We start from the raw sequence: 23,441 nt of genomic DNA, 5'->3' as shown, positions 1-23,441 counted from the left end.
TTAACAAAACAATAGAGAAATAATGATATTAATTATTTTAATCAATATAATTACTAACAGATACATTGTTATGTCTCTATGTATTGATGTAATTACAATCAGCATGAGTAATGAGGCATAAACAGCTTAGTGGCTGATAATTACTTTTGACTTTCATCCTTTTTTTTAAAAATTACCAGAGCTTATAAATATTAACAATATACTATAGCTTACTCTGAGCCACCCACAGTGTCTCTAAGCTAATACCTAATTCTATTACAGCAGCAAAGCAATAGCAACAGTGACAGTATCCAATTCAGTATCTATGCAGATGAAGAGAAAGAGAAGAAATCTATGAGAAAGTGTCAACAGCAGAATTGAAAGTGGCAATATGCCACTGCAGCTATGTGTGTGTTGGTGTCACATGAAGGCTCTATGCATAGTTAGCACATTGTCAAATGGGCGGACAATGGTGGCCTTAGTTGTTTTACTACAATTTCTATCATCCAATTATGCCAGGGTAGATTTAGCAGTGGATCTGGATAGTTGAGTGCAAATTGATGAGCCAGATGATGTCCTTTAGTGGTTTGGCTTGCACACTGATCTGAATCTTATGGGTGCCAACTGGTCACACTTTGTGTAGTACTTGCTTGAGCAATGTTAGACTGCTGACAAGAAGAAGGTCAGGGGATAGTAAAAGGATTTCTAATCATGCTTGTTGTTCTTAACTGCTGATTTACAAATAAAGTTTGAAAAAGTTGTCATAATGAAGGGTTTAAATGATTTCTAAATCATTGCATTCTTTTTTTATTTACATTTTGTACAAAATGCAGGTCTTTTGGGATTGCAATGGCCGGATATGTTACAGATGTGCGTGAAAGGCATACACAGCTAGACCTGGACAGTGGATGGTTGTGTAGTAGGCTTCAATGGAAACCACAGAGTAACCTATGTGAAAACAAAAGTGACACTGTTTTTTTTTCATGGAGACAGATGTCCTATTTTGGAATCCTAGTAAGCAGCATCTAGTTGTAAATGATTTATTTAAGAAATATAATTAGCCATTACACCTGGAGTCAAATATTTTACTTTTTTTTTTCTATGTTTTTTAATTGGAATTTGATCTTTCAGAGATCCACACAGAAAAGATTTTGAAAAGATTTGATGGAAGACTAGCACAGAATGTATCTGACCCCCTGTTTGTCCAGCATTGGAGCCCTTCCTTCCTGATGATTAAATCACATACTTTCAACCCCGCACGAAATTCAGCCTATTGTGAAATATGGTAACAAAAGCCTTCTAACCTGCTGAAGATAATATCATCCCAGATGGAGCATTTTATATCCATAGGAAGTTGCAGATCCTGGCACAGATGCCTGTTTTGTGCTTTTAAGCATGAAAAAGTTCTTTATTTTCAGAAAAAGAAATGGTTAAATATTTTGGTCAAACATTCAGACCTGTGCAGGTTAGGATAGTTTGCAAATACATTTTACAATGTATTGACGCATTCACAACAGATGAATAACAATTTGGCAGCCAGTCTTCTTGTAATGTTGCAGGTTTATGTGCTAAGTTCCAGTTACACGTTAGTAAGAGCAGTCAGTTTTGTTGGTATAAAGTGATATACCACCATATCTTGAAATTTTCGGCTGGTTATTAGCTTGGTTGGCAGACACAGATAGCTAGGAAAGTCCTGCAGGCTTGTCCGTTTAGGGACACATGCAGAGGCTATCATTGTTCGGACTGTAACTGCAGAGAACAGGCAGCTATGTTTTTGATAGTGGTTCATTTAACAGCCAACCTGGACATGGCGGCCCTGGGCTGTCATATTTGTTTTGGACTTTGTCCATGGTTTGGCTGAGTAGTTCTCTCGAATATAGTGCACGCTACAAGACATGATGATAGCGGTTATCGTGGGTCATTATGCATACGCCATCTGTCACAATGGCCCACTGTTGATCTCCAATACTCTCTAACCCATTAACTATGATTGCATTAAACAGGTTCCAGACTGCGGTGACCACCCAGAGCTTGCTTTTCTTCTCCTGTGGCCAACTTTTGGTACGGGTCATATTGTAACATAATGTGAAGCTTACACTCAGTATTGGGAAGGTTACTTTTAAAATATATTCCACTACAGATTACAGAATACATGCCCCAAAATGTATTTTGTAACGTATTCCGTTACGTTACTCAATGAGAGTAACGTATTCGGAATACTTTGGATTACCTATTATATTATCATGCTTTTTACAATTACATGAATGTACTATTACCGTGTGATTTATTACTTTTACTGAAGGTTACTTGCCATACCAATATTGACTAGATTTTTAAATCTTAATATAAAATGAGTAGGGTAGGGTGGACATTAGGTAAAGCTGCACTTTTTGCAGAGATCTCGTATAGAAAACTGTTTCACGCGTATATAAAACAGTTCCGCGGCTCCGAACCATAGTAAAGGGACCTCTGGCTAATACGTTGGGTTCCGTGTCGGGTTCCGTGTTGGGTTCCGTGTTGGGCTCGTAGATGAAAACTAGCTTTACTTTGTTGTCTGGGTCAACTTTGCTAGCGAGAAACAGAGAGAGCTTTGAAAGGCTGCTTCAACAGAACTTATTGTTTCAGAGAAAAACACGAAAAAAGTGTACAGTCGAGTCTTAATAGCTTACTTACAACTGGGCTCGTCAGTCACTCTTTTTGGCTGCAGTGGTTATTATTATATTTGCATGCTTCCATCTCCCGCTTCTGGTCGTACTTTTCCACTCTCCTTTTTCTCCCTCCCTCGCGCTCACAAACACATAACGGGTATGGCAGTCCATTCTCCCTGCAGCACTACACTGCCCATGAAGCCACATTCTTTAGGGCGATGCCTGTAACACTCTGCCTATTGCCTTCATGGGGTGACTGTGGCTCAGGGGGTTGGGAAGCGTATCTGTAACCGGAAGGTCGCCGGTTCGATCCCCAGGCTCTCTGTCCTGGTCGTTGTGTCCTTGGGCAAGACACTTTACCCTACCGCCTACTGGTGTTGGCCAGAGGGGCCGATGGCGCGATATGGCAGCCTCGCTTCTGTCAGTCTGCCCCAGGGCAGCTGTGGCTACAACCGTAGCTTGCTTCCACCAGTGTGTGAATGAATAGTGGCATTGTAAAGCGCTTTGGGTGCCTTGAAAAGCGCTATATAAATCCAATCCATTATTATTCATATTAAATCATTTTTGTGAATAATTTTTTTAAATATTTCTTCAAGTCATTATGCGGGCCACAAGTAGAGGTGACATGGGCCGCGAGATTGAGACACAGGCATCAGAGCCTCTTAATGCGTGTTTTGTTTGGGGCGTGGAAACCAAAAATAGAGAGGGCATAGCCGAACATATGAAACAGGAAAATACCGCCGTGTAATCCCTTTATTTATAGAGTGCTTTGAGTACTCCATATGCTGCCTTTATAAGTTCAGTACTGGCCCTGTACTTACTTGATATCAAATCGATACTGAAATTTGCAGTATTGCACAGCACTACTGCACAGAACAGCATTTCAGTAGAAATAACTCAATCCAATCCAAACCAAGATCACATAACTATGGTCAAGCTATTATTTCCAGTCGACCAGTGTCCGTGTGGGTAACCAGTGAAAAATGTAGGTCCATCCTCGTAAGAAGCAAGTGACTTTCTGTTGAGTGTGAGAAGTAATGTTTCTATCACATGGGATCTTAACAGGCTCCAGTTTTAGTATAATATCAATCAATTTCACAAAATGAGAGAAAGGCCATGGTCCATGCAGTGCTAACTACAGTGTCTCACGTGGTCTACACTCTCTCACTGGTATACAGAGTGTAGAACTTCAGGCCCACAGTAAGGTTTCCAAAGTGGAAGACAAAATAAAAGACAGAACAATTGTTTTCCCTTCAAAATGCCTTTCCAGGAGACAGAGCTTCAGGAGAAAACCACAGTTTCTCTCATTTCAACATGATTCATTCTAATATACTGAATATCCTTAAAGAATATGTAAAAAGTACAAGACTAAATGATGTTTAGATGAGCAATATAAAATATTCATGTAGTATATACTGTATGTTTTAGTGTGGTGTCAACATTTCTGAGGAGTTACAAAGGACTTTACAGATTCATGGCTTTTTTGTGCAACCAAATGGTTGGCTTTGGATTGCCTTCCATGATTTCTGTGAGAAAAACCCAGTCTCAAGATTTTAGCCAAGGATAGCTTAACTGCATTCTTGGGAGTACCCAAGAATGGGTTTAGCTTGCTGGCAAAGGCAGGGCAATGGGAATAATTGTAACTGAGAAGGGAAATGTGCACCAATGATGCAACCAGCCTTGTCAAAGAAGTATGAGAGGACAGAGGTTGTTCTTTAGGCTGACATGCAGCGAATCGCTTTGGCTATGATCACCCTGGCAAGGATGAAGCCTTTTAAAAGAGCTGAAGTAATAGAATAAAAATTACATTTTTAAGTGGCCAGTGATGTTTTAGGTTCTGGCAGTGTTAGTGAAAAGGGGACTGAAAATATATGGTGTACCTTTGTTTTAAATACAGATTCCTTTCTTTGGAAAGGAACCTCAGAGCCAGGGCTGGACCGATAATCTGGCATACCGAGCATTTTCACGGTGGGCCAATGTACTTTTGGGCCGATGGGCCGGTTAGAATGACTCATTTTGACTCATTTTCATTACTGATACAGGGTTTCCCAATCAAATCTCTGAATGCGACCGGCCCTCCCCTACCTTCAATGTGAGCTCACGCAGCTTGTAGAAAAAGTTTCGTGGGCCAGAAGTGGCGAAAAGGTGGAGCTGAAAAAACAAAGACAAAAAAATTACAAGAAACTAAAAATAGATGCAGCAAAATGTGTCAAATTAACAAGTACCAGCAACAACTAGTACCCAGCCCTCACAGTCACAGGAGGCTACTGCTGTTGCTAGCACCAGCTGTGGAGAAGTGAGGAAGAAACAGAGGAAGATGAAGTTAATGTAAGAAAATAGATGGAGGGACATAATTAGGAAGAGAGAGATTCAAAGATTTAGGTCAAATGAATGGCTACTTTGACCATGAACCACTATTAATAGTTAAAGTGTAGCTTTTAATTATTGTCACGTACTGCAGTGCAAGTAAGAAATAGCACAACAACAACTCTATCAACTTGATTAAATCCTGTTTCACTATCTATAATCAAACAAAATGAAATGTGTATGCATGTTAGGGGCAATTTTTTTGTCCCAGTCCAGCCCTGCTCAGAGCGGTGTTTATCCGTGTTTCCTTCAGTGGATAGTAACAGCTTTGTGAAGCTCTGAAATGTGGAGATTCTGACAGAAACTGGTAGGTGTGTCAACAGAAGTGGACATGTTGACAGAAATGCGCATGTTGACAGATTAGCTGTGAATAGCTGTTTGGGTTTAGGCAAGAGTTTGAAGGTCAGCAAGCAGCTGTGTCTGAAGACCTGAATGCATGCAATAAATAACGGCTGCACATTACTGTAACGGGGTAATAAGTGAGATTTTACTGCCCCGGCATACAAAATGACAACAATATATCTGGGGTGGGTTGATCAATCAATTCCAATGAATCAACGCAGCTTAACAGATACAGATTTCCTCTCTGTTCAGTGGAACCTCAAGACATTCCCTCGCTTCTCCTTACTTCCAGCTTCACCTGCTACAAGCTGGAGGACAGAGCCATAAGAACGACTCCCATCACAAGACATTTTGTTCTCATACCAAAAAATGCTCCTTGTGATTTACCTTTGAGTTTCTGTTACTTATCATTACCCTATACTTTTCTTTAACAACCCCACTCCCAGTTGGCAAAAGTGTCTTGGAAATAATTAGGAATTTTTGAAATATCACTTTATGTCAGTTACAACTGGTCTTAGTCATGATTCTGGAGGTGTGGATGGATGATGGAGACTTGTGACTTGACAGCATTTGTGAGAACCACCTGCCAGCTGAAAAGTGCTGAGATACATCACAACAAGTTGCAAAAAACTATGATTTTTATTTTTTCATTCTTTGTAGTTTGAGGCTACAGTTAAAAGCTCTAAATTCTTAATAATAGCAACTGTTTCAAGGGTGAATATTAAGGGAAGATTTTATCTATATCTTTAGGATCACTAAATTTATCATTGTAACTCTGATGAACGATGACTTGGGAAACACATTGACTCTAGAAGAGTACTCACTGATAGATTATTTATATTAAAATAAAACTATACAAAGTACTACAATATTTCCAAAGCTATTAGGATGATTCAATAAGGATAATCTTTACTTGCTGTACCTCTAATGGTGAAATGCCATAAAACTATAACAATGTAACAAGTTTAGTACATCACCATGGCATAGCCCTCACTTCATTTTTCATTTTCATCTTTTTAAACTTTGTCTAAAATCTACAGCTTAGAAACTGATTCAACTGTGCATTACTTTAGAAAATTGTTGTATAGCTCAAATTGTAAAGGAAGGGTGTTTTCTTTGACTATGCACCACCTCTCCAATAAACTCCATGAAAATCTGTCAAGTTCTTTTCTACAAAGTTCTGCAAACAAGCTGTCAGTCACAAGGTGTGCTTCAAATAACTAATGTGCACTCTAAGAACCTTCGCTTTCTCTTAAAGAATTGTTTGACGTCTTGGGCCTCCATCACACAGGTCTAGACTGATTGGCAACCAACTCGCAACTAACTTTGCTTGATTTCCAAGAAAATCATTCACAAAGGAGGTGCTGTGCCAAAAACCTCCTTGTCATTGCTTTGGCCGAAAGCAGATTTCCTCAGTCACTCATAGTTTTTATTGAAGATGGTGACCTTTTGCCAAAAACTCACTAACTTGCCAGCAGTGTTGGTCAAGTTACTTGAAAAAAGTAATCAGTAACTAATTACTGATTACTTCCCCAAAAAAGTAATCCCGTTACTTTACCGATTACTTATTTTCAAAAGTAATTAATTACTTAGTTACTTAGTTACTTTTTAAAAACACGATTTACAACCTGAAGAGGTGATAAAGCGATAGATCTTTCAGCCCAATTCTACTTTTTCTACATAATCCATCATACAAAATGTAATCAAATGGAAAAGTCTCTTTTTTTTTACTTGTTTTATCAGTTTTAATCTTTTAACTTTATGCATCAAGCAAAATTTTAATTATATGCAACATTCTCTGACTTGAATAAATTAGTTTAACATTTAAAGCTATTTTCTACTCATTCCAGCACATAAAATAAAATATTTTTTGTGTTTACACTCACTCTTTCAAATAGATGCAAGTAAAACACAGCAGAAAATAAATAAAGTCAAAGACTCAGCGGTCCTGTTGCTCTATTTTCACCTGTAAAGCAGGACTGGGGTAGGCGGAGGTTTACCCTGGTGCAGGTGTGCCGCGGTCAGTTGAAGAATCCGCGAGTTTCTCTGTGAGTTTCCCATTACGTCGTTGCGCACTCGGTGCTTGCTTGGAAGTTTAGGGGGTTTTTCGCTGTAAAAAGTTTTCTTCCCACGCACAATGGACGCTAATGTTTTTGTCGCTTTTTATGGAATCAAACTCAAAGTAAGGTCAGTACTTCCACGCTTTAAACGCTGCACGCTCATACTCTCTCCCACAATCGATATGTGATCCATTGTTGATCTGCACACAGCTGTTGTCACTAACTGCGCACTCGCTTGCGTCACTGTCGTGAGACATTCTCGCAAAAAATCACGGTTTTAGTAACGCAGTAACGCAGCGTTACTACGGGAAAGTAACGGTAATCTAATTACCGTTTTTGCAATAGTAATCCCTTACTTTACTCGTTACTTGAAAAAAGTAATCAGATTACAGTAACGCGTTACAAGTAACGCGTTACTGCCCATCTCTGCTTGCCACTTAGCACTGAAACTTCAAACTGAACTATTCATCTTCAGATTAAAAATGGGGACATTAAACTTTTCACACTTTCACTATGAGTCAGCTAGTAGCTGGTAAGCTGTTCCTAACAAGTCCGCATTTTCCATGCTAGGAATTGACGAGCGCCGCAATCTGCTGGTTACCAACGCAATTACAAGGAGGTTTTTGGTGTGACACACGCTTTGTGAATGATTTCACCAAGGGACAACCAGCAGTCACTCACCAATTGGCCTGGGAATGCAGTTTTTGTTTCCTTGTGACTGATCTCTGGCCCTGTGTGACTAAGGCTCTACGTTTTACGTGTTGTATGTGTCAGACTATGTCTTTGTCCGAGGCAGTGACATCCCATAGTAGCCTTTGTGTATGATGTCATGTAAAAGCAGTTCATTTTAATGTTTTCTTTTTTTATTTGGGATAAGAAGTGCTTACATGTTAGCTAATTAGCGCTGCAGACGCTGCCAGCAAATTTGTTACCTACACGCAAATCCAACTGACTGCTTTCTTATCTCCAGTGGAGATCCTAAGATCAGCTAATCAGCGTCTCACTGTATCTTAATATCTGCTGTACAGCCTTGACACTTGCATCAGTCTTCTTACTGAACTCACTAAGCAAGAAAATAAATAAGTCTATTTCTTTAAAAAAAATAAACATCTGGAAAACAGTTATTTCCTTTTGTACTGCCTAAATCCCTTTGTGTTTATATCCTCATTACTCTTCCTGTGCTACAGATCCTTTTTTTTTTTTTTTTTTACTAATTTCTCTTTCTTATGAAAAGAAAAGATTAAATAAGATTATATTTGATTTATTGACTGAAAAGACCTAAAAATGTACTTTAAATGTCTTTATGTAAAGCTGCCATGCCATGTCAAGCTATAAAAAAAATGATAACGTTCATTCACAGCTCATTTAGCAAAAAAGACAATATCTCTTCACATACCTGCCCGACAAAGTCACCGAGCCTCTGACTAATTTGCTTTATGACTTAGCCTGCTTCTCCGTGTCTGTGTGATAAGCTATGATAGTCACCTAATCTTGTAACTTCTGGCAGCTGTGAGCTATCTCATCAATTAAAAATTCCCATGGGAGGATCAGATCCCAAAAGGAATTACTAAAAAATATTATCCAATTATGATCTCCTTACAGCTGTGTAATTATGCTTGACCACAGTTCATGCTGCTGTGTGACGAGATGGAGAGGTAGCTGAAGTCCATCACTTTTTAATTAACCTGGATGAATGTGGTTTCAAAAAAAGCAAAAAACTTGCACTGGTCTGGTCCCATGTGATCCCCAACCTGTGACATTTACTGAAAAACTACAGCTGAGATTGTGTTGACTTCTGCAAATGACTCATTTTTGGCTAAATGAACATAAAGGTGTGATGTAAGCTGTGGCTGACTGAATTCATTTTAACACAAGTGGTTTCTACTCTCATTGTCTTTAGAGGTGGGCAGATCGATCCAAATATTAATAGTTGGTAACAGATCGATAGTAGCGTGTTAGCATTGATACTTTGTTTCTATTCTCTATGTTCAGTATGTATTCCTCTGACTTGTGTTATATAAATTTTTTCCTTGGAAATAAAAAATATATATACCTCACACATGTACTATGAAAAACGTCTGAACCTTTTTGTGTTGACTTTAAACAACAGAGGTTTAGGGACAGGCACATTTACGCTTCAGTTCGTCAAAAAAACCCAGTTTCAAAATATGTAAAAAGCTGAGAGGTGTGTTTTGTTGTATGAACTAATTACTGTGGAAAGTAAAAATAACGGGCATTTGGTGCTCATTAAAATGTGTTTAGAATTTGCAAATTAATGATGATTCATCTCAATAAATCATGACACACCACTTTCCACTACAAAAGCTGCTTTATAGGTTAGTATAAGTATCGGTATCAATATTGGTATCGGCAGTACTGGCCCTGGGATCGATACCAAAATTCGCAGTATCGAACAGCACGACTTTTCTTATAGCCCTGGTGAGTTATGTGGTTGCAAAGCATGAAGAAAGTTGAGTGTGTTTCTAAAAAAAAGCACATAAATAAATGGAGCATGCTACACACGTCCCGTGTCATGGGACCCGTGAGACGCATGCTGATGGAATGTCCTTCGGTTCCAGGGAGACTCCAAAGTGCACAAGGACCGGGTCCAAAACGGACAAGAAGCAGCAAGTTGCAAAGCAGGCTTATCCTCCTTTAGTGTCACTACTTGTCCCTGTTTATATTTTCTATCTCTTTGTTTGCTTGTGTACCGACACACCGCTCTGTGCTGCCTGCACCTACAGCACCTCACATCACTATGCTAACTCCTCTCTATGGACTTAAAAGCTTTTTCAATGCGTCTGAAAATATTTATGAATCTAAACACAGTTATTTTGCTCCGGCAACTGAGTGCCAGTGGTGAATGCCTGCAGAAGCCGACCTATAGAGTCATATTTGCAGACTCAAGCATAAAAGTCCATTTGGACGGAGACTATTGACTCAGTATTGGGAGGATGGCTAATGGCACTAAAAGAGCATGTTTTTGTGCCGAGATGAATTAGGTTTTCCCACCAGCACACGACGTGCCGTGCTGCCCATTTTCAAAAACATGAGCAGGACTGTATAATCTTAAGGGACAAATAATTATTGCGTGTACAAATGCAGTGTGTGTGCGTGCGTCTGTGTGTGCGCGCAGGTGGCTTTGATTGATTTTCAATCCATTCCTTCTTTTTCAGCTCAGCTGCGAGGCACATTGTTTAAGGTCTATTTCATATTGTAAATTAATTATTTTCTGCTGGAATTGTATTAGTGTGTGTGTGCATATGTGTGTGTTTGAGTGTCTGCTCTGCATGCATTTACTTTGTTATTGCAAGCAAAATGACATGGCACAGTATTATTTCCCATCTACAATATCCAGACCTCACGCGTGTGTTTTTTGTTGTCGTTGTTGAATGCATCAGCTCCGCGGCCGCTGCAAATGCATCTCCAGTGTCAATCACACTTCTTTGAATTTGGAAGACGGAGAGCAGGAGATGGAGGGAGGAGGCAGGGGTGGAGGTTACAAGGTGGCTACTCCTCACTCACAGTTGCTTGTTAAAAAATAATAATAATCAAAATTCAAAAATCTTAAAATGCAGTTGTGTGCACTGGAAAGCCTCTGCTCGCTGAATTTCAAAATACCTTTGGCACCATTGTTTTTTTCCCCTCCTGTGTGTATACAAGCTGCAAGCAGTCACGCAGCTGTTTCCATGGCAATATCTATCTGTGTGAGGAATTCATTAACCCTTTCTCGCAGGAGTTCCATGTAGAAATCCCACGTAGAATGCAGATGGGGGGTGTGGGGGGGATGCTACAGTGCTATTTTTGACAAAACCTACTATTTATGAAGTGCAACGCATTTTTTTTAGTATATAGTGGAGACTCCATGTCTGCTTTAGTATTGACATCCATTGTTTCCGTGTTATCCAGACACCAAAGGCTGTATTGCAACAGGCTCTGACATTTGGACGTAAGGAAAACTGAAGTGATGACACTTTGAATGCAAATAAGGGCATCACATGAGCTACCCTTTGCCAGATGGATAGCAGAATAACCCTTTGCAGCTTGAAGCCAATCCTCAGAGAAACATAGTAAGGCTGCGTTTAATAAAAGATAAATCAGTGGCATGCTGAAGTCTGGAAGGAGAAATATATATATGGCACGTGCATGCCAACAGCATGTCCTTAGAAACTGTTACACCCGCTTACTCTAACGCTAAGACAAAGACTGAGCCTGCTAAAGACTTCCCTGGGTGTTGTTGGCATTACAGACATGCTACTTTGATATTGATAAACCATTGAAGAAGATTAACCTGATGCCAGACCTTTACAAACACTTAATTATTCATTCTGATTGTATCAATAAAAGGCCACAAAGGTCTGCTTAAATATGACCCCCCCCCCCCCCCAAAAAAAAAGTGCTATAAAGTGAAATGCACTGAGGGCTGCAGAGGGACACGGGTGAGGTAAGGGACAGAATTACAGATTCCTATTAGTGCTTCTCCTCCATCAATAGCTATTTAGCATCAAGTGTTGCGCCTCGCCCATGCTAATTTTGGAGCTGGCGTGCCATGTGACTGCTTGAGATGTGCACTCGTCTGGTGTGTGGAGGACAAATGAGCGTTTCAGGTCAGTTAGTTGTGTGCCGCCTGCAGGGGTTGCGAGCCTTTAGTTTTGTCACTTCAAAGAATGAACAGGTAAGAGTGTGTTAAAGCTGCCGGCCTCCTGCGGACTGTGCCCCACGAAGCTGCACAGAAACACACGGGGTGGGTGGGTGAGGGGGATTATTTTACAATTATGATGATACATGTAACCTTTGCTTAATCTCATTAATTATTCAACTCCCCCACCCCCTCCCCGAGGACAAGCGCCACATGTCATCATTTTTTATCTTAAAAAAAAAGAAGAAGATACATACTACATTTTAGCTCATTTCCTTCAGGCTCTCTTGTTTTTATGGCCAATCAGAACATATCTGTTAATTTCCAGTTATGTTGGAATATGCTGCTGTGAGCTCACCAAACATCAGAAATAAACAAATCGAGCCGTGTGTGGAACACCCAGTGTGTTCGGTTTTGATGAGCGTGTTTAATAATCACCAACAGATGTCATTCACGCCAGTCTGAGGTCACGAATCATGAGCAGGATTTCCACTTAGCATCCTGCAGTTCATACTTTATCTGAGCAGAGGTGGATTATTCATGTGATGCATCTGTCTGACTTGTTTACATGTATTTTTTTTTCCTTTCTCCCCTGCAGTAACCCAAGGCGGACAGAACGGATGCATTAACGCGCATTTCTTTTTTTCTTGTGTGCAATCCACGGTTTGAGTGTAAACAGCGCTCCTCACAAGTATTTGGAACACTGCGGTGCAGTTCAGCCTCAATGAGCAACACACTGCACTTTGATTGGGCTTTCTGTGGTAGCATAGCAACAATTGCCTGGTAGCCTGCTTCAAGGTAGTGCTTCAGAGTCGTGTGCCGTGTGCTTTCAAAGCCTCCGATCTCATTGCTGCGGTCAATGAGCGGCGTGATGCACACTGATGTTAAACCTTGGTTCTCTCAGAGGTTTGCAGCGAGCGCGAGGTGGTGAGCTCCCGCAGTGCCGCTTTGACCTATGAGTGTAATCATAGTTTATTATGGCAAACAGAGGAAAAATCATAGAAAAGTCATGCAGTGCATACATCCAGTGCCAAAACAAAATGCTCTGCTGCACCTGGCGCTGTGCTTTTGCATGGGCTAAATGCTTCAGCTCTGCTCTGACTCTAGGGGCCTTTTGGAGGGTTGTCCAAGTCATTCTTAATTAGGTCATGAGTCAGGAGGGCAGCAAAGCTCAGTTTGGCTTGTGTGTATCTGCTTGTGTTTGAAGACCTGAAATCACCTGTGGATCTTTGAATGCTGCTGTCAGACTTGTGTGTCTATTTGCACTCATCTTGATCCCATCACTCATATATATAAATGCACTATATTGCCAAAATTATTCAAAAGTATTCAGGTGTTCCAATCACTTCCATGGCCCCAAGTGTATAATATCAAGAACGTAGCCATGCAGACTGCTTCTACAAACATTTGTGAAAGAATGGATCCCTCTCAGGAGCTCAGTGAATTCCACAGTGGTACCATGATAGGATGCCTCTTAACAAAGTGGAAGCAACTGGGAACAGCTAAGCCATGAAGAGATTCATCATGTAAACTCACAGAACAGGGTCAGCGGATGCTGAGGTGCATAGTGTGTAGAGGTTAGCAGCTTTCTGCAAAGTGAATTGGTGCACACCTCCACATTTCATTTGGCCTTCAGATTAGCTCAAAAACAGTGTGTAGAGAGCTTCATTGGAATGGATTTCAATGACCAAGGAGCTCCATTCAAGCCCAATATCACCAAGCACAATGGCGTTGTAAAGCACTCCGCCACTGGACTCTAGAGCGGTGGAGACGAGTTTTCTGGAGTGACGAATCACGCTTCTCTGTGTGGCAATCCAATGGACAACTCTAGGTCTGATGGTTGCCAGGGAAATGATACTTGTCTGACTGTGCCAGGAGTAAAGTTTGTGGATGGTGGATTATGGTGTGGTTTGTATTTCAGGGGCTGGGCATGCACAGAGTCCTGACCTCAAACAGATAGAAGACCTTTAGGATGAATTAGAACAGAGACTGCGAGCCTGGCCTTCTCATCCAACATCAATGTCTGACCTCACAAATGTGCGTCTAGAAGAATGGTCAAAAATTCCCAGAAACACACTCCCAAACCTTGTGGAAAGCTTTCCCAGGAGAGCTGAAGAGCTGCAAAGGGTGGGTCAACATCATAGTAAATGCTAAGAATTTAAAATTGGATATATGTGTGTGAAGGCATATGAGCACATACTTTTGACACGTATTTATGAGAATATTGTAAAGCCTGGTTTCCAGTTTCAGACCAACATTGCTATCTTTCCAAATATTCAGCCTCTTCAGGTCATCAAGCTTCTGTCCTTAAACTAGTCACAGGGATCCCTCTTACAGTGAGAATGAACAAACATGAGCTAAAGCTTTTGTTTCACCTCACAGTTAAGGACTTCATTGCTGTAAATTAAACCCCTTCGTGAGAAGCCTTGATTGTGTTCTTTAATCAGAGGGAGTGTAAAAAATCCCACAACAAATTAATGTTAAATGAACTCTCATTAAGTTCCCTCCCCCCCACCACCATTGAAAACACACCTATCCACTCATGTCCCAGACTGATGGTGAAGTTGTATGAAGAAAGGATAAAGCATGTTGTCTAAACACTTGAGCTAAACATACAGCATCATGTGTTACTAAGAGTCGATTGGGGCGTTTGACTGATGCCTATGAACAGCAAGAGGAAAAGCGAGTGACTGGAAGGCACCAATGCATTAACCATGTGATACTATTTATATCTGAGGAGCAAGGGTGACCCAGTAACTCACACGTGTTATGCAACATATGAATGGCGCAAAAAAAAAAAGTGCATGGAACATGCACATCTCAGGGACTTGGGTCTCCTTGTCATAGATACCAATGAGAGTTAATCGCATTAATCAGGGAATGCTGTGGATGGGAGAGAAAAACTGTCTATAATGTAGAGCAGACTGTGCATGCCCAGACACTGGAAGTATTCATCTAGCTTGCTGTCAGACAGGTTTCAACTCCATATTACGCACCATTATATACTGCCACTGCTCCACTGTGGCTCAAAAACGTATCCTATGAGAGCTGAACTGCCTTCAAATGAAACACATGCGGACAAGTAGCACTTATCAAACCTACAATTCCTGTTGCCTTGGCATGTAGACATGAGCAGACCAATTAAAAATGAGAATACATTGAGCTAGTTTGTCTTCAAAGAAAAAACTTGAACATTTTAGCGTTGAACGTCTCGCTTCTTTTGAAACCAGATATCACACGTGAGGGATGGACCCAACTAAAAACGTTCGCTAGTTAATCACAAGTTAGCCTCAATCGAAACCGTTCCCTGTTTTGTCATCACTTTGACATATTCAAAATAATGAACTTTATATTATATTAAATATACTATAAAACGACATACTGAGACAACTAACACATGAGGAGAGTGTTTATTGAGGCACTTCAGTTGCACAAACAGAGGAGTGGCCCCCTGCTGGCCATTGCAAAAATGCACATTACAGGATTCACTTTCCCAATGGAGGATTTGCTTCTTTTATGTACAGTTGAAAATCAACCTTAAGCTATAGCTAGGCATTAATCATTAATTAGAACATCTACAATCATCTTGTACTCGTAAACTAATAATGAGGAAACTAGTCACTCTAATTGTATCACTGTTATACTTTCATTTTTTTTTGATAAAGAAAAAAATAACAGGCATGATCATTAAATGATCCTGAGAAACAATGTCCAATTATTGTTAATATGAGTTTTTAGGGCCATTCAAAATCACTTCTCAAGTATCCAGGGATATTACCTCTTAAGCCTCTCTTCGGAGAAATCCCCAGCTGAAGAGCAGTGAGGTTTATGATAGGAGAAATATTCTGCAGAAAAACAAAACAAAACTAGTGTTCAGCTGCCAAGTGTTTCCAACATCATGAACAAACTAACACTCAGTTTGCTGAATCAGATGCTTTACACCAGATTTGGAGCCATCACACTTTCAAGCTTGTCTGACTATCAGCTCCTGTGATGCAACAAGTATGAGTGTGTGTGAGAGCCAGTCGTAATTGCCAAGCCCTTGGGTTTCAGGTCACAGTCAGTCATGATCTTACCAAAGTCTTTTTTAGAATATTTATTATATAATTGAATGCATCTGGTGTTACTCAGTATATAAATAGCGATGCAATAGCGATGATGGTTATGATGGTCAGAGACAGGCCGCTCAATGGTCTCTTCCGAAGTTAAAGCCAAAATACAGCAGTGGCATGCTTTATTGTGTACATTTAAGCATCGGTTAAAATAGGAAGTTAAACGGGATAACTATTTTCCTTCTCTGCCACTTCCTTACCCTTTTGGCTCAGTGCTGTGACATCACCTGTGGGGGAGGGACAAAGTGAAATTTCCTTAGAATGGAGGACAGCAGAGTTGAGGCAGAAGCAGCAACAAATGCTTTGAGTGTGCTGAAAAAGACATTAAAAGGAGAAAAAAGCAAGAAAGGAAGAAACTAGAGACTGGTTGCCTGGTTATTCGTGACAGTGCTTGTGGCCATGACAATGACGATGATGAGGCGGTTAAAGTACAGTGCGAAGCCCCGAGTCACACCACATTTCGTTCTTGCATGCATTTAATGTAACACAAATGCCTCGGTGGTCAGCTTCATCAGTCGCTGTTTGCTTTTGTCCCACTGACACCACAACGGCGACAGAGCCGGGTCTGCTCCTTTAAACGAGCCTTTGCGCATAGCCTTCGAATCACCACAACTGCATCAGTGCTGGCTGGGTTGCCTAGCAACTGGACAGCACAGAGATCCCTGAAGAAAACCTCTTCCTCTGTATAAAACACAAGCTCGTGTGATTCTCCGATTGTGGTGTGCGTTGTGGTTGCCAATTTCCCAGTGTTTATGTTACTAATAGGGGGGGGGGGGGGGGGGGACATGCTGAAGAGGAATGAAATAAATAAATAAATTCGACGTGCGTGTTTCCATGCCGTGGGTGCGCTCGCGAGTGTGCCCGCATGCATGACTTGTGTGTGGGTGAGCGCCTTCGTGCGTAAGTGCGCGTGTTTCAGAAATGTGGCAAAGTGGAAGAAACGCACGGAAACGCACCGGTACACACTTCCAGCATCCTAATGGGCTTCAGAGAGACAGTTCAGCGCATGAACAGCCTGTCGCTAAGGAATTCACCTTAGGTGTCCCCCTCCCTCCTCACCCCTTAGTAGGATATTTTATTTTATTTTAAAAGCAGAGATCCAAAAAGAAAAGAAAAGAAAAAAACAGAAAGAAAACACAGGAGACGAGATTCCCTCATCATATCTCTTTGGTCATTGGTTCGGTGTTTCCAGGAGAAGACCACCGGACCCTAATAACGTATTCAAACGCCATTTAACGCCGGGCAGCGGAGGCAAGTGGACTTTTCGAATAGGTTTGCGTCTTTAACATGTAGGCTAATCCGACGTTGTGACACATTGCATTTGGCGTATCGGGGGGGCCATCCATATTTCTCGGCATCTAATTTTTTTTCTCCACCAGAGGAGTGATATAGCCTGCTCTGACGTCTGCATCAGATATTACCCAGTGCTTTTTCAATGTGCATTTTCCCCTCAGTGACTTTGCGCTGATCTACATCATCATCATCAGCAGCAGCAACAACAGAGGGGGAAGACAAAAAAAAGAAAAGAAGCGGGGGAATGAAGATTTAATTTTTTTCTTTTCTTTTCTTTCTTTTTTTTGTAATACAAACCCACCGCTCCCCTCCAGACGACGCGCGTTTCCAAGCTCAAACAAATATCTTTTAACAACATCACGTTGTGGAATAGTCTGGCGCCAGAGCATCGCTGGAACCATGCCTCATCTGCAGATTTGGACTGGGAAATTTCATCCACCAATTTGATCGTCAAGAGGCTGCTGCTCAGTCACTCATGCCCGTGTTTGTTTGGTTTGTGTTTTTTTAAGGGGGAAGAACACTTGTCATCACTTTTTAAAAGTATTAGGTATGCCGTTTTTTGAGCAAGATGTCTGATCTTCTGGTGTTGGTCGAGGGGCTCTGTGACCTGCACGGATTTCCATAGCCAGGGAAGAAGCAGCGGGGGCCAATTACCAGATTTTTTCTTTCTTTTCTTTTTCTTTTTACCCCCATCCCTAAAGCATATTTTAATGAAGACATCGCATGCATAGATGTAGGCTAGTTTATTCGGCATTTTTAAAAGGCAATTATTTTTTGATTGCCGATTTTTACTTTGTGCATTTTCGGGAGGACCACTGGACCGGTTGGATTATAGGAACTATATAGAAGGATTTGTGGAGATGTTGGGTCGCCAAGAAGATAAATTATGTGGAATTTTCTCTGCTCTGGCGGCTTTGTCCTTCGTATGCTTTGTTCAAAGGTAAGAAAATGTCGCTTGGAAGAAAAAGAAGAAAAGAAATTACGAACTGTCACACCCGTAGACGTGATTACCGGTCAATAAAAGGCTCAGATGTGGCAAATCGCATTAACGGGGTACCCAGGCCTACTTATTAGGGGCATTGCTGCCGATATATGCCCTATTAGACGGCGCTTTGGCGCGCGCGAGCGTAAAAACATGCGCGTGCACAACCAGAAGCCCATTGTGAAACGTAACCTACTCCCGATATCAAAATGGGGATATACGTGTGTGCGTGTGTTGTCTGGGGAGACTGTGTAAAATGACAGCCCTGAGTAGGCACTGTAGGCTTGAGCGATGATTAAGCGATACAATCAATCAGCCGATCATCGATTGATTACGCTGTTCTAAGCAGCTGTCCGCACCTGTGAACTACAGCACTGTATCCAGCAAGCAAAACCCTTTTAATTTTCAACGCCAACTAATGTTCGTATTCATACTGCTGTCGCCCACTTGCTACTTTTTGAATATTTATATACGTGTTTCAATCTGATTTTGAGAAGGAATCCTGGCGGGTTGTCATCCTCTGCTGCTCTCCACATAGATGACAGGGTAGCCCTTTAACGTTGCAACGTATTTTTTTTTTTTTTTAAATTCATGTGCCATGGCTTTTAAATGTTTACACCATTGCCAAATTACTGCACGAGACTTCATGGATAACGTCTCAGTGTCAGTCTCCTGATCAGTTCCGTAGTTTTGATCTTAGAGGAACTGATGTAGCTTTCATCCCTTGTGGCCTACTCCTTTTTCATGGTCTGCAGCAACCTGCAGCTTCCCTTATGAGAGTGAAATGCTCACTGAGAACACTGGGCTGCACCTTTTGACATCTGATTCCATTACAATAGTCTGGCCCAAGCAAATGAAAGGGTTTGATTTTTGCAGATTCCCTCATGATGCTGTCAGGTGTCAAACCCTCCGGCCCTGCAACTGCCCAGCTTGATGAACAGCTGCACTGCCTATGAGCTAATTGAACAGTGATTCCCTGACTGAGCCGTGGGCAGTAGTGCTCCTGCCATACCAAGGGAGCAATTTACCCCCCTCACACACGCACCATGCACACCCTCCCTCTACACTCATTCAGCCCCCTCCTTGTAATAGGGAACCTCAGCTGGAGAGCTGCTCTCTGCTAGGTGATGCAGGTCATGGCACCAATGTTATAGATGCCACTCAGACTAGAGTGGACTATGCAGTTCCTCCTGGGAGAGGTGGTCTGTCTCCGGGCTCAGACTGATGAGGCCCGTGCTTCTGACGGCACGATGGGAGGCTTTTTGCTATAACCTCGTGCTTATTAAAACACACGCCACTGAATCACGCTGGGCTTTTAGCTGATGGCGAGCCAAAGAAACTGTGACGTTGTTACACTTAACACCATTGTTTCTGAAGGACTGGCATCAATATAAAACGTTTGACAGGTGCACCATCATTGCACCCCCTCAACCGATTTGATGAATATGCTGTAGGTGGGGCAGAGGGGGATAATGCACAATGCAAAGCACGTTTTTCAAGCATTTCCAGTTATGATACAAACATGGGATTGTTTTAACATTTTATCAGGTGCACCTCAGAGTAACACAGAAAAAAAAGCATCTGCATGGATTTAATTCTTTGCAGTGCTATTTTCTTTGCGTTTTGATTAAATCTGGAGTCTGGTAGTGAAATAATGTTTACTTTGAAGGACGTGGGATGCACGCGTGGATGGGATTATTTGTATGCGAGGTGTTGTTTAACATCCAAAGTCCCCTTCTGCCCTTTTGCTAACACCTCATCAGGGCTTCCTTTTCAAATGTCACATTTGAAAAGGAATATAGAGTATGTGCAGCACAGTTTTCAGGCTACTATCACCCAGTAGGTGTGCTGTAGAGATGCATAATGTTTGTGATAAAAGTATTGGACACTTCTGCTTTTGCTGCTTAAAAATGCCTCTTGGATTTTCACCTCCCCTCCAGCTCCTCCATTGGAAGCGCCGGCATGTCTGTGGCCAAGACCACCGTGGACAAGTTGCTGAAGGGATATGACATCCGTTTAAGGCCTGATTTTGGAGGTACGTGTCATGATTACATCTGTTTATGGGGCTCGGGCTCTGCTGTCGAGGGTCTTAACAATTCAAGGTTTGGTCATGATGATATCTACGAGTCATCCCTAAGCCGAGAGCTGCCGAAGAGTTGGCCTGTGGCAAAAAAAAAAGAAATGGGGATGAGCTTTGAAGTGACTGCTACCATGTCATTACTATGCATCTATCCACATAATCGAAGATGGCTGCTCCTCTAGAAGTAGGGCATACATGGAGACGAGCCGTCAAACGCTATGTCTTTTAAAATCTGGCAGACTGAATGCACCGATTTTCAATACTTTTCTGAATGCACTTCTGATTAGAGATGTTTTATGGCCTCTGCGTTGCACATTACGCCATACATTTGGCCCATTAACTTTTACTGGAAATTATGCATTTGCTCATTACAATAATGTTTGCTTTTATGATTCTTTAAAGTATACAACACGGAGGACAACTCGTTCTTGTTTGCTACGTAGAGTGATTGTTTTACTGAAGCTATTTCACTAAAGCAGAAGTAAAGCAGTATGAAAATAGCTGGACAATCTAAATTAATTTGTTGGTACTTTAATAGGTAATTCGTTGGGTCTCTTTTGTGTAAAATGAAGGTTTGGGGAAAAAAAATCGATAAGAATTAAAGCTTTTCTTTTGCAAATTAAGTAGATCATGTGTACTTACAATGTACAGGATGAAAAGCCAGTGGTTGGTTTCCTTTTGACATTTAAGTTATTGAGATAACATAAAGTTAACATTTCCAGCTGTGGCAGCGTTGCTTTTGTTTTGCTGTAAAAAATGTTCAGGGTTGTAGATTTGATTGAATTTCATTTCAAATGTAAACAGACATACATTTGCATACATTTAGGAGGCTTATTTGGCTGATAGTGGTTTTCTTTAACATACATGATCTAAATTATGCTTATTAAATAGACACACACTGTTCACCAGTACCTTTGTTTAAATATGCTGCAGGCTGCAGCTTGTCAGCCCTGTGACTACACTACACTTGATGAGAATGAGAGCAAGCAGTGAAAAACATATAGCAGGTGTGCCTCCTCATATAACCTTCGTCTGGTTGGCTGCTCTGATGAAGGCTTATGTGCCAAGATGTGTTAGGCTGATGTTAGCCATTGTAACAAAAAAAAAACCCAAACAAACAAACAAACAAAAAAAAGAAAAGAAAAAAAATATATATATATTTTTTAAATATTCTATGTTATAGTTGAGGTTAGGTCTTTGTTCTGTGTTTTGGAGTGCTGCCATTCCAGAGTTGTTTCAAAGACTCAGTGAAAGGAAATAAGACAAAGCAGCAACGAAATGCCATTTTCACTTTGCTTCCGACTGTTGAAACAAGCTCGTTATGCCTAGCAGTAGTTTTGGACATTGCACATTTCATTTTAGTTTTGCAGCCAATTTCAGTTGGGATATTATCACCCAGCAAGACCCAGCCCCGTTTGACAATATTAAATATCACTCAAATACAAACAAATGTTTCAAAGTCAATGTTTCTGCAACAGATTCACACATTCCTCGGTCCCATTTATGTAGCGCCATAGCTGTGTAGCTGGTGCTTGCAAATGCCAAGTCTATTGTGTTTTCTCTCTGGCGTTTTAATTTGTGCTTTCATGACAGTTGGCAGCAATTTGAAGAGTGTTTCGGGTCTGAACTCATCCTTATTGTCCCGCTCACCAGCAACAGTTTTGTAGCTCACCAGTTCCGCCATTCAAAGCAGACAAAAGAATTAAATGTGACCAAGAACTGTTGAATCTGTGTAGCGTTTTTGCTGTTGTTAAAGGTCAGAAAAGACAAAAAAAGCTGGATTCGGCATGTCGAATTGGCAAGCAAGCAACAATCACTTTACTTCGCCATAATGACTTACATAATATATAAAAACACAATGCCATAATTCCCATCGCATATCTCTTGTGGGTGAATTACCAAAGTATGTATTAAATATCAGAATATAATCAGGAATTTTGTGCATAGATTTTGAATAAAAATAAAGGTTTCTGTTCCGAAATGTTCAATGTTAAGAAGATATAGGCAGCGTTTTGTGTTATGTGAATGATTTCATTTTTGTGCAGCTGAGAAATCAGCAATGTTTTAAATTAATAAACAAATGGATTAACACTGCAGCATCCTCTTTTATCTCTATATTACCATCAATTCAAGTAATTGCCTTGATTTCTGGTTCGACATTGAATGATATTAAATATCTATATTGATATTGATTGCCTAAAGATTTGTTAGTCACAGGCTGCTATTCTGTAGCAAGCTGCGGATGTGTTGGAGTAAGTAGAGCAAGTTTTAAGGAGTGAGTATCCCAGGCAGGGAGTAGCTGTGCTTTACCCTCGGGCCAGAGAGCTGTAGTCCATCATGTCTTGATATTTCCAACATCACTCAGCTGCTTCTGCTGTGCTACTGCTGCTGATGACCTTCAGCACTGGAGATTCAAGAAGGAGGATTTTAATTTGGCACAATGCAGGACAGTGAGTGTGATTGCTATCGGCCTGGCCAACACCCATATTAGAAGTAAAGATCAGCCCAGAGGTGTATGTTGGTGGAAAAAGCTTGTGCACTGAGTGGTCAGAAACAGGACGATGATGCGTGATATTATTCAGATCGTTTATTTAAATGGAAAGTCCACTCTGCAGTCATTCCATTTGAACAGTGCTCTCCTCTTCCCATTGATCTGTGAACCGACTGGAATTCAAGATAATAGCTCAACAGTCCCAAATTACTTCTATACTATCATGATATTGGTTGAATTACTATTACTGTTTTTCAATTTTGCAGAAAAAACAGTTTGATTAGTGATCTCTTGCAAAAAGGGTGTGCGTGTCTTCTCTTTGGATTGTAGTCCTCGGTTGTAACCGCCTAACAAACCGCCCATGGTAACAGTGCTGATTTTTCGATCGCAATTCTGAATGATGCATTACATTGATTTAAATTCAGCCAGCGCATTGCAGACCTGGTAA

General features: G+C 41.0%; 1 protein-coding gene across 2 annotated transcripts in view; it reads left to right on the top strand.

The window, feature by feature from the left end:
* The first annotated feature begins 17,006 nt into the window (after window positions 1–17,006).
* Window positions 17,007–23,441, top strand: part of gabrb4 (gamma-aminobutyric acid type A receptor subunit beta4) — a 54,179-nt gene continuing 47,744 nt past the window's right edge. The window contains exons 1-2 of one of the 2 annotated variants that reach the window (XM_040049863.1): window positions 17,007–18,380; window positions 20,363–20,457. In XM_040049863.1, the coding sequence (XP_039905797.1) occupies window positions 18,301–18,380; window positions 20,363–20,457 (175 nt within the window). In that variant the 5' untranslated portion in view covers window positions 17,007–18,300. The remainder of the gene's footprint in view (window positions 18,381–20,362; window positions 20,458–23,441) is intronic. The other variant, XM_040049862.1, reaches the window with a different exon arrangement.

This window comes from Simochromis diagramma, unplaced genomic scaffold, assembly GCF_900408965.1.
Source record: "Simochromis diagramma unplaced genomic scaffold, fSimDia1.1 OVJJ01000050.1, whole genome shotgun sequence".
Classification (NCBI taxonomy): Eukaryota; Metazoa; Chordata; class Actinopteri; order Cichliformes; family Cichlidae; genus Simochromis; species Simochromis diagramma.
The sequence above is the reverse complement of the archived record's forward strand: the minus strand, read 5'-3'. Positions and strand labels throughout refer to the sequence as shown.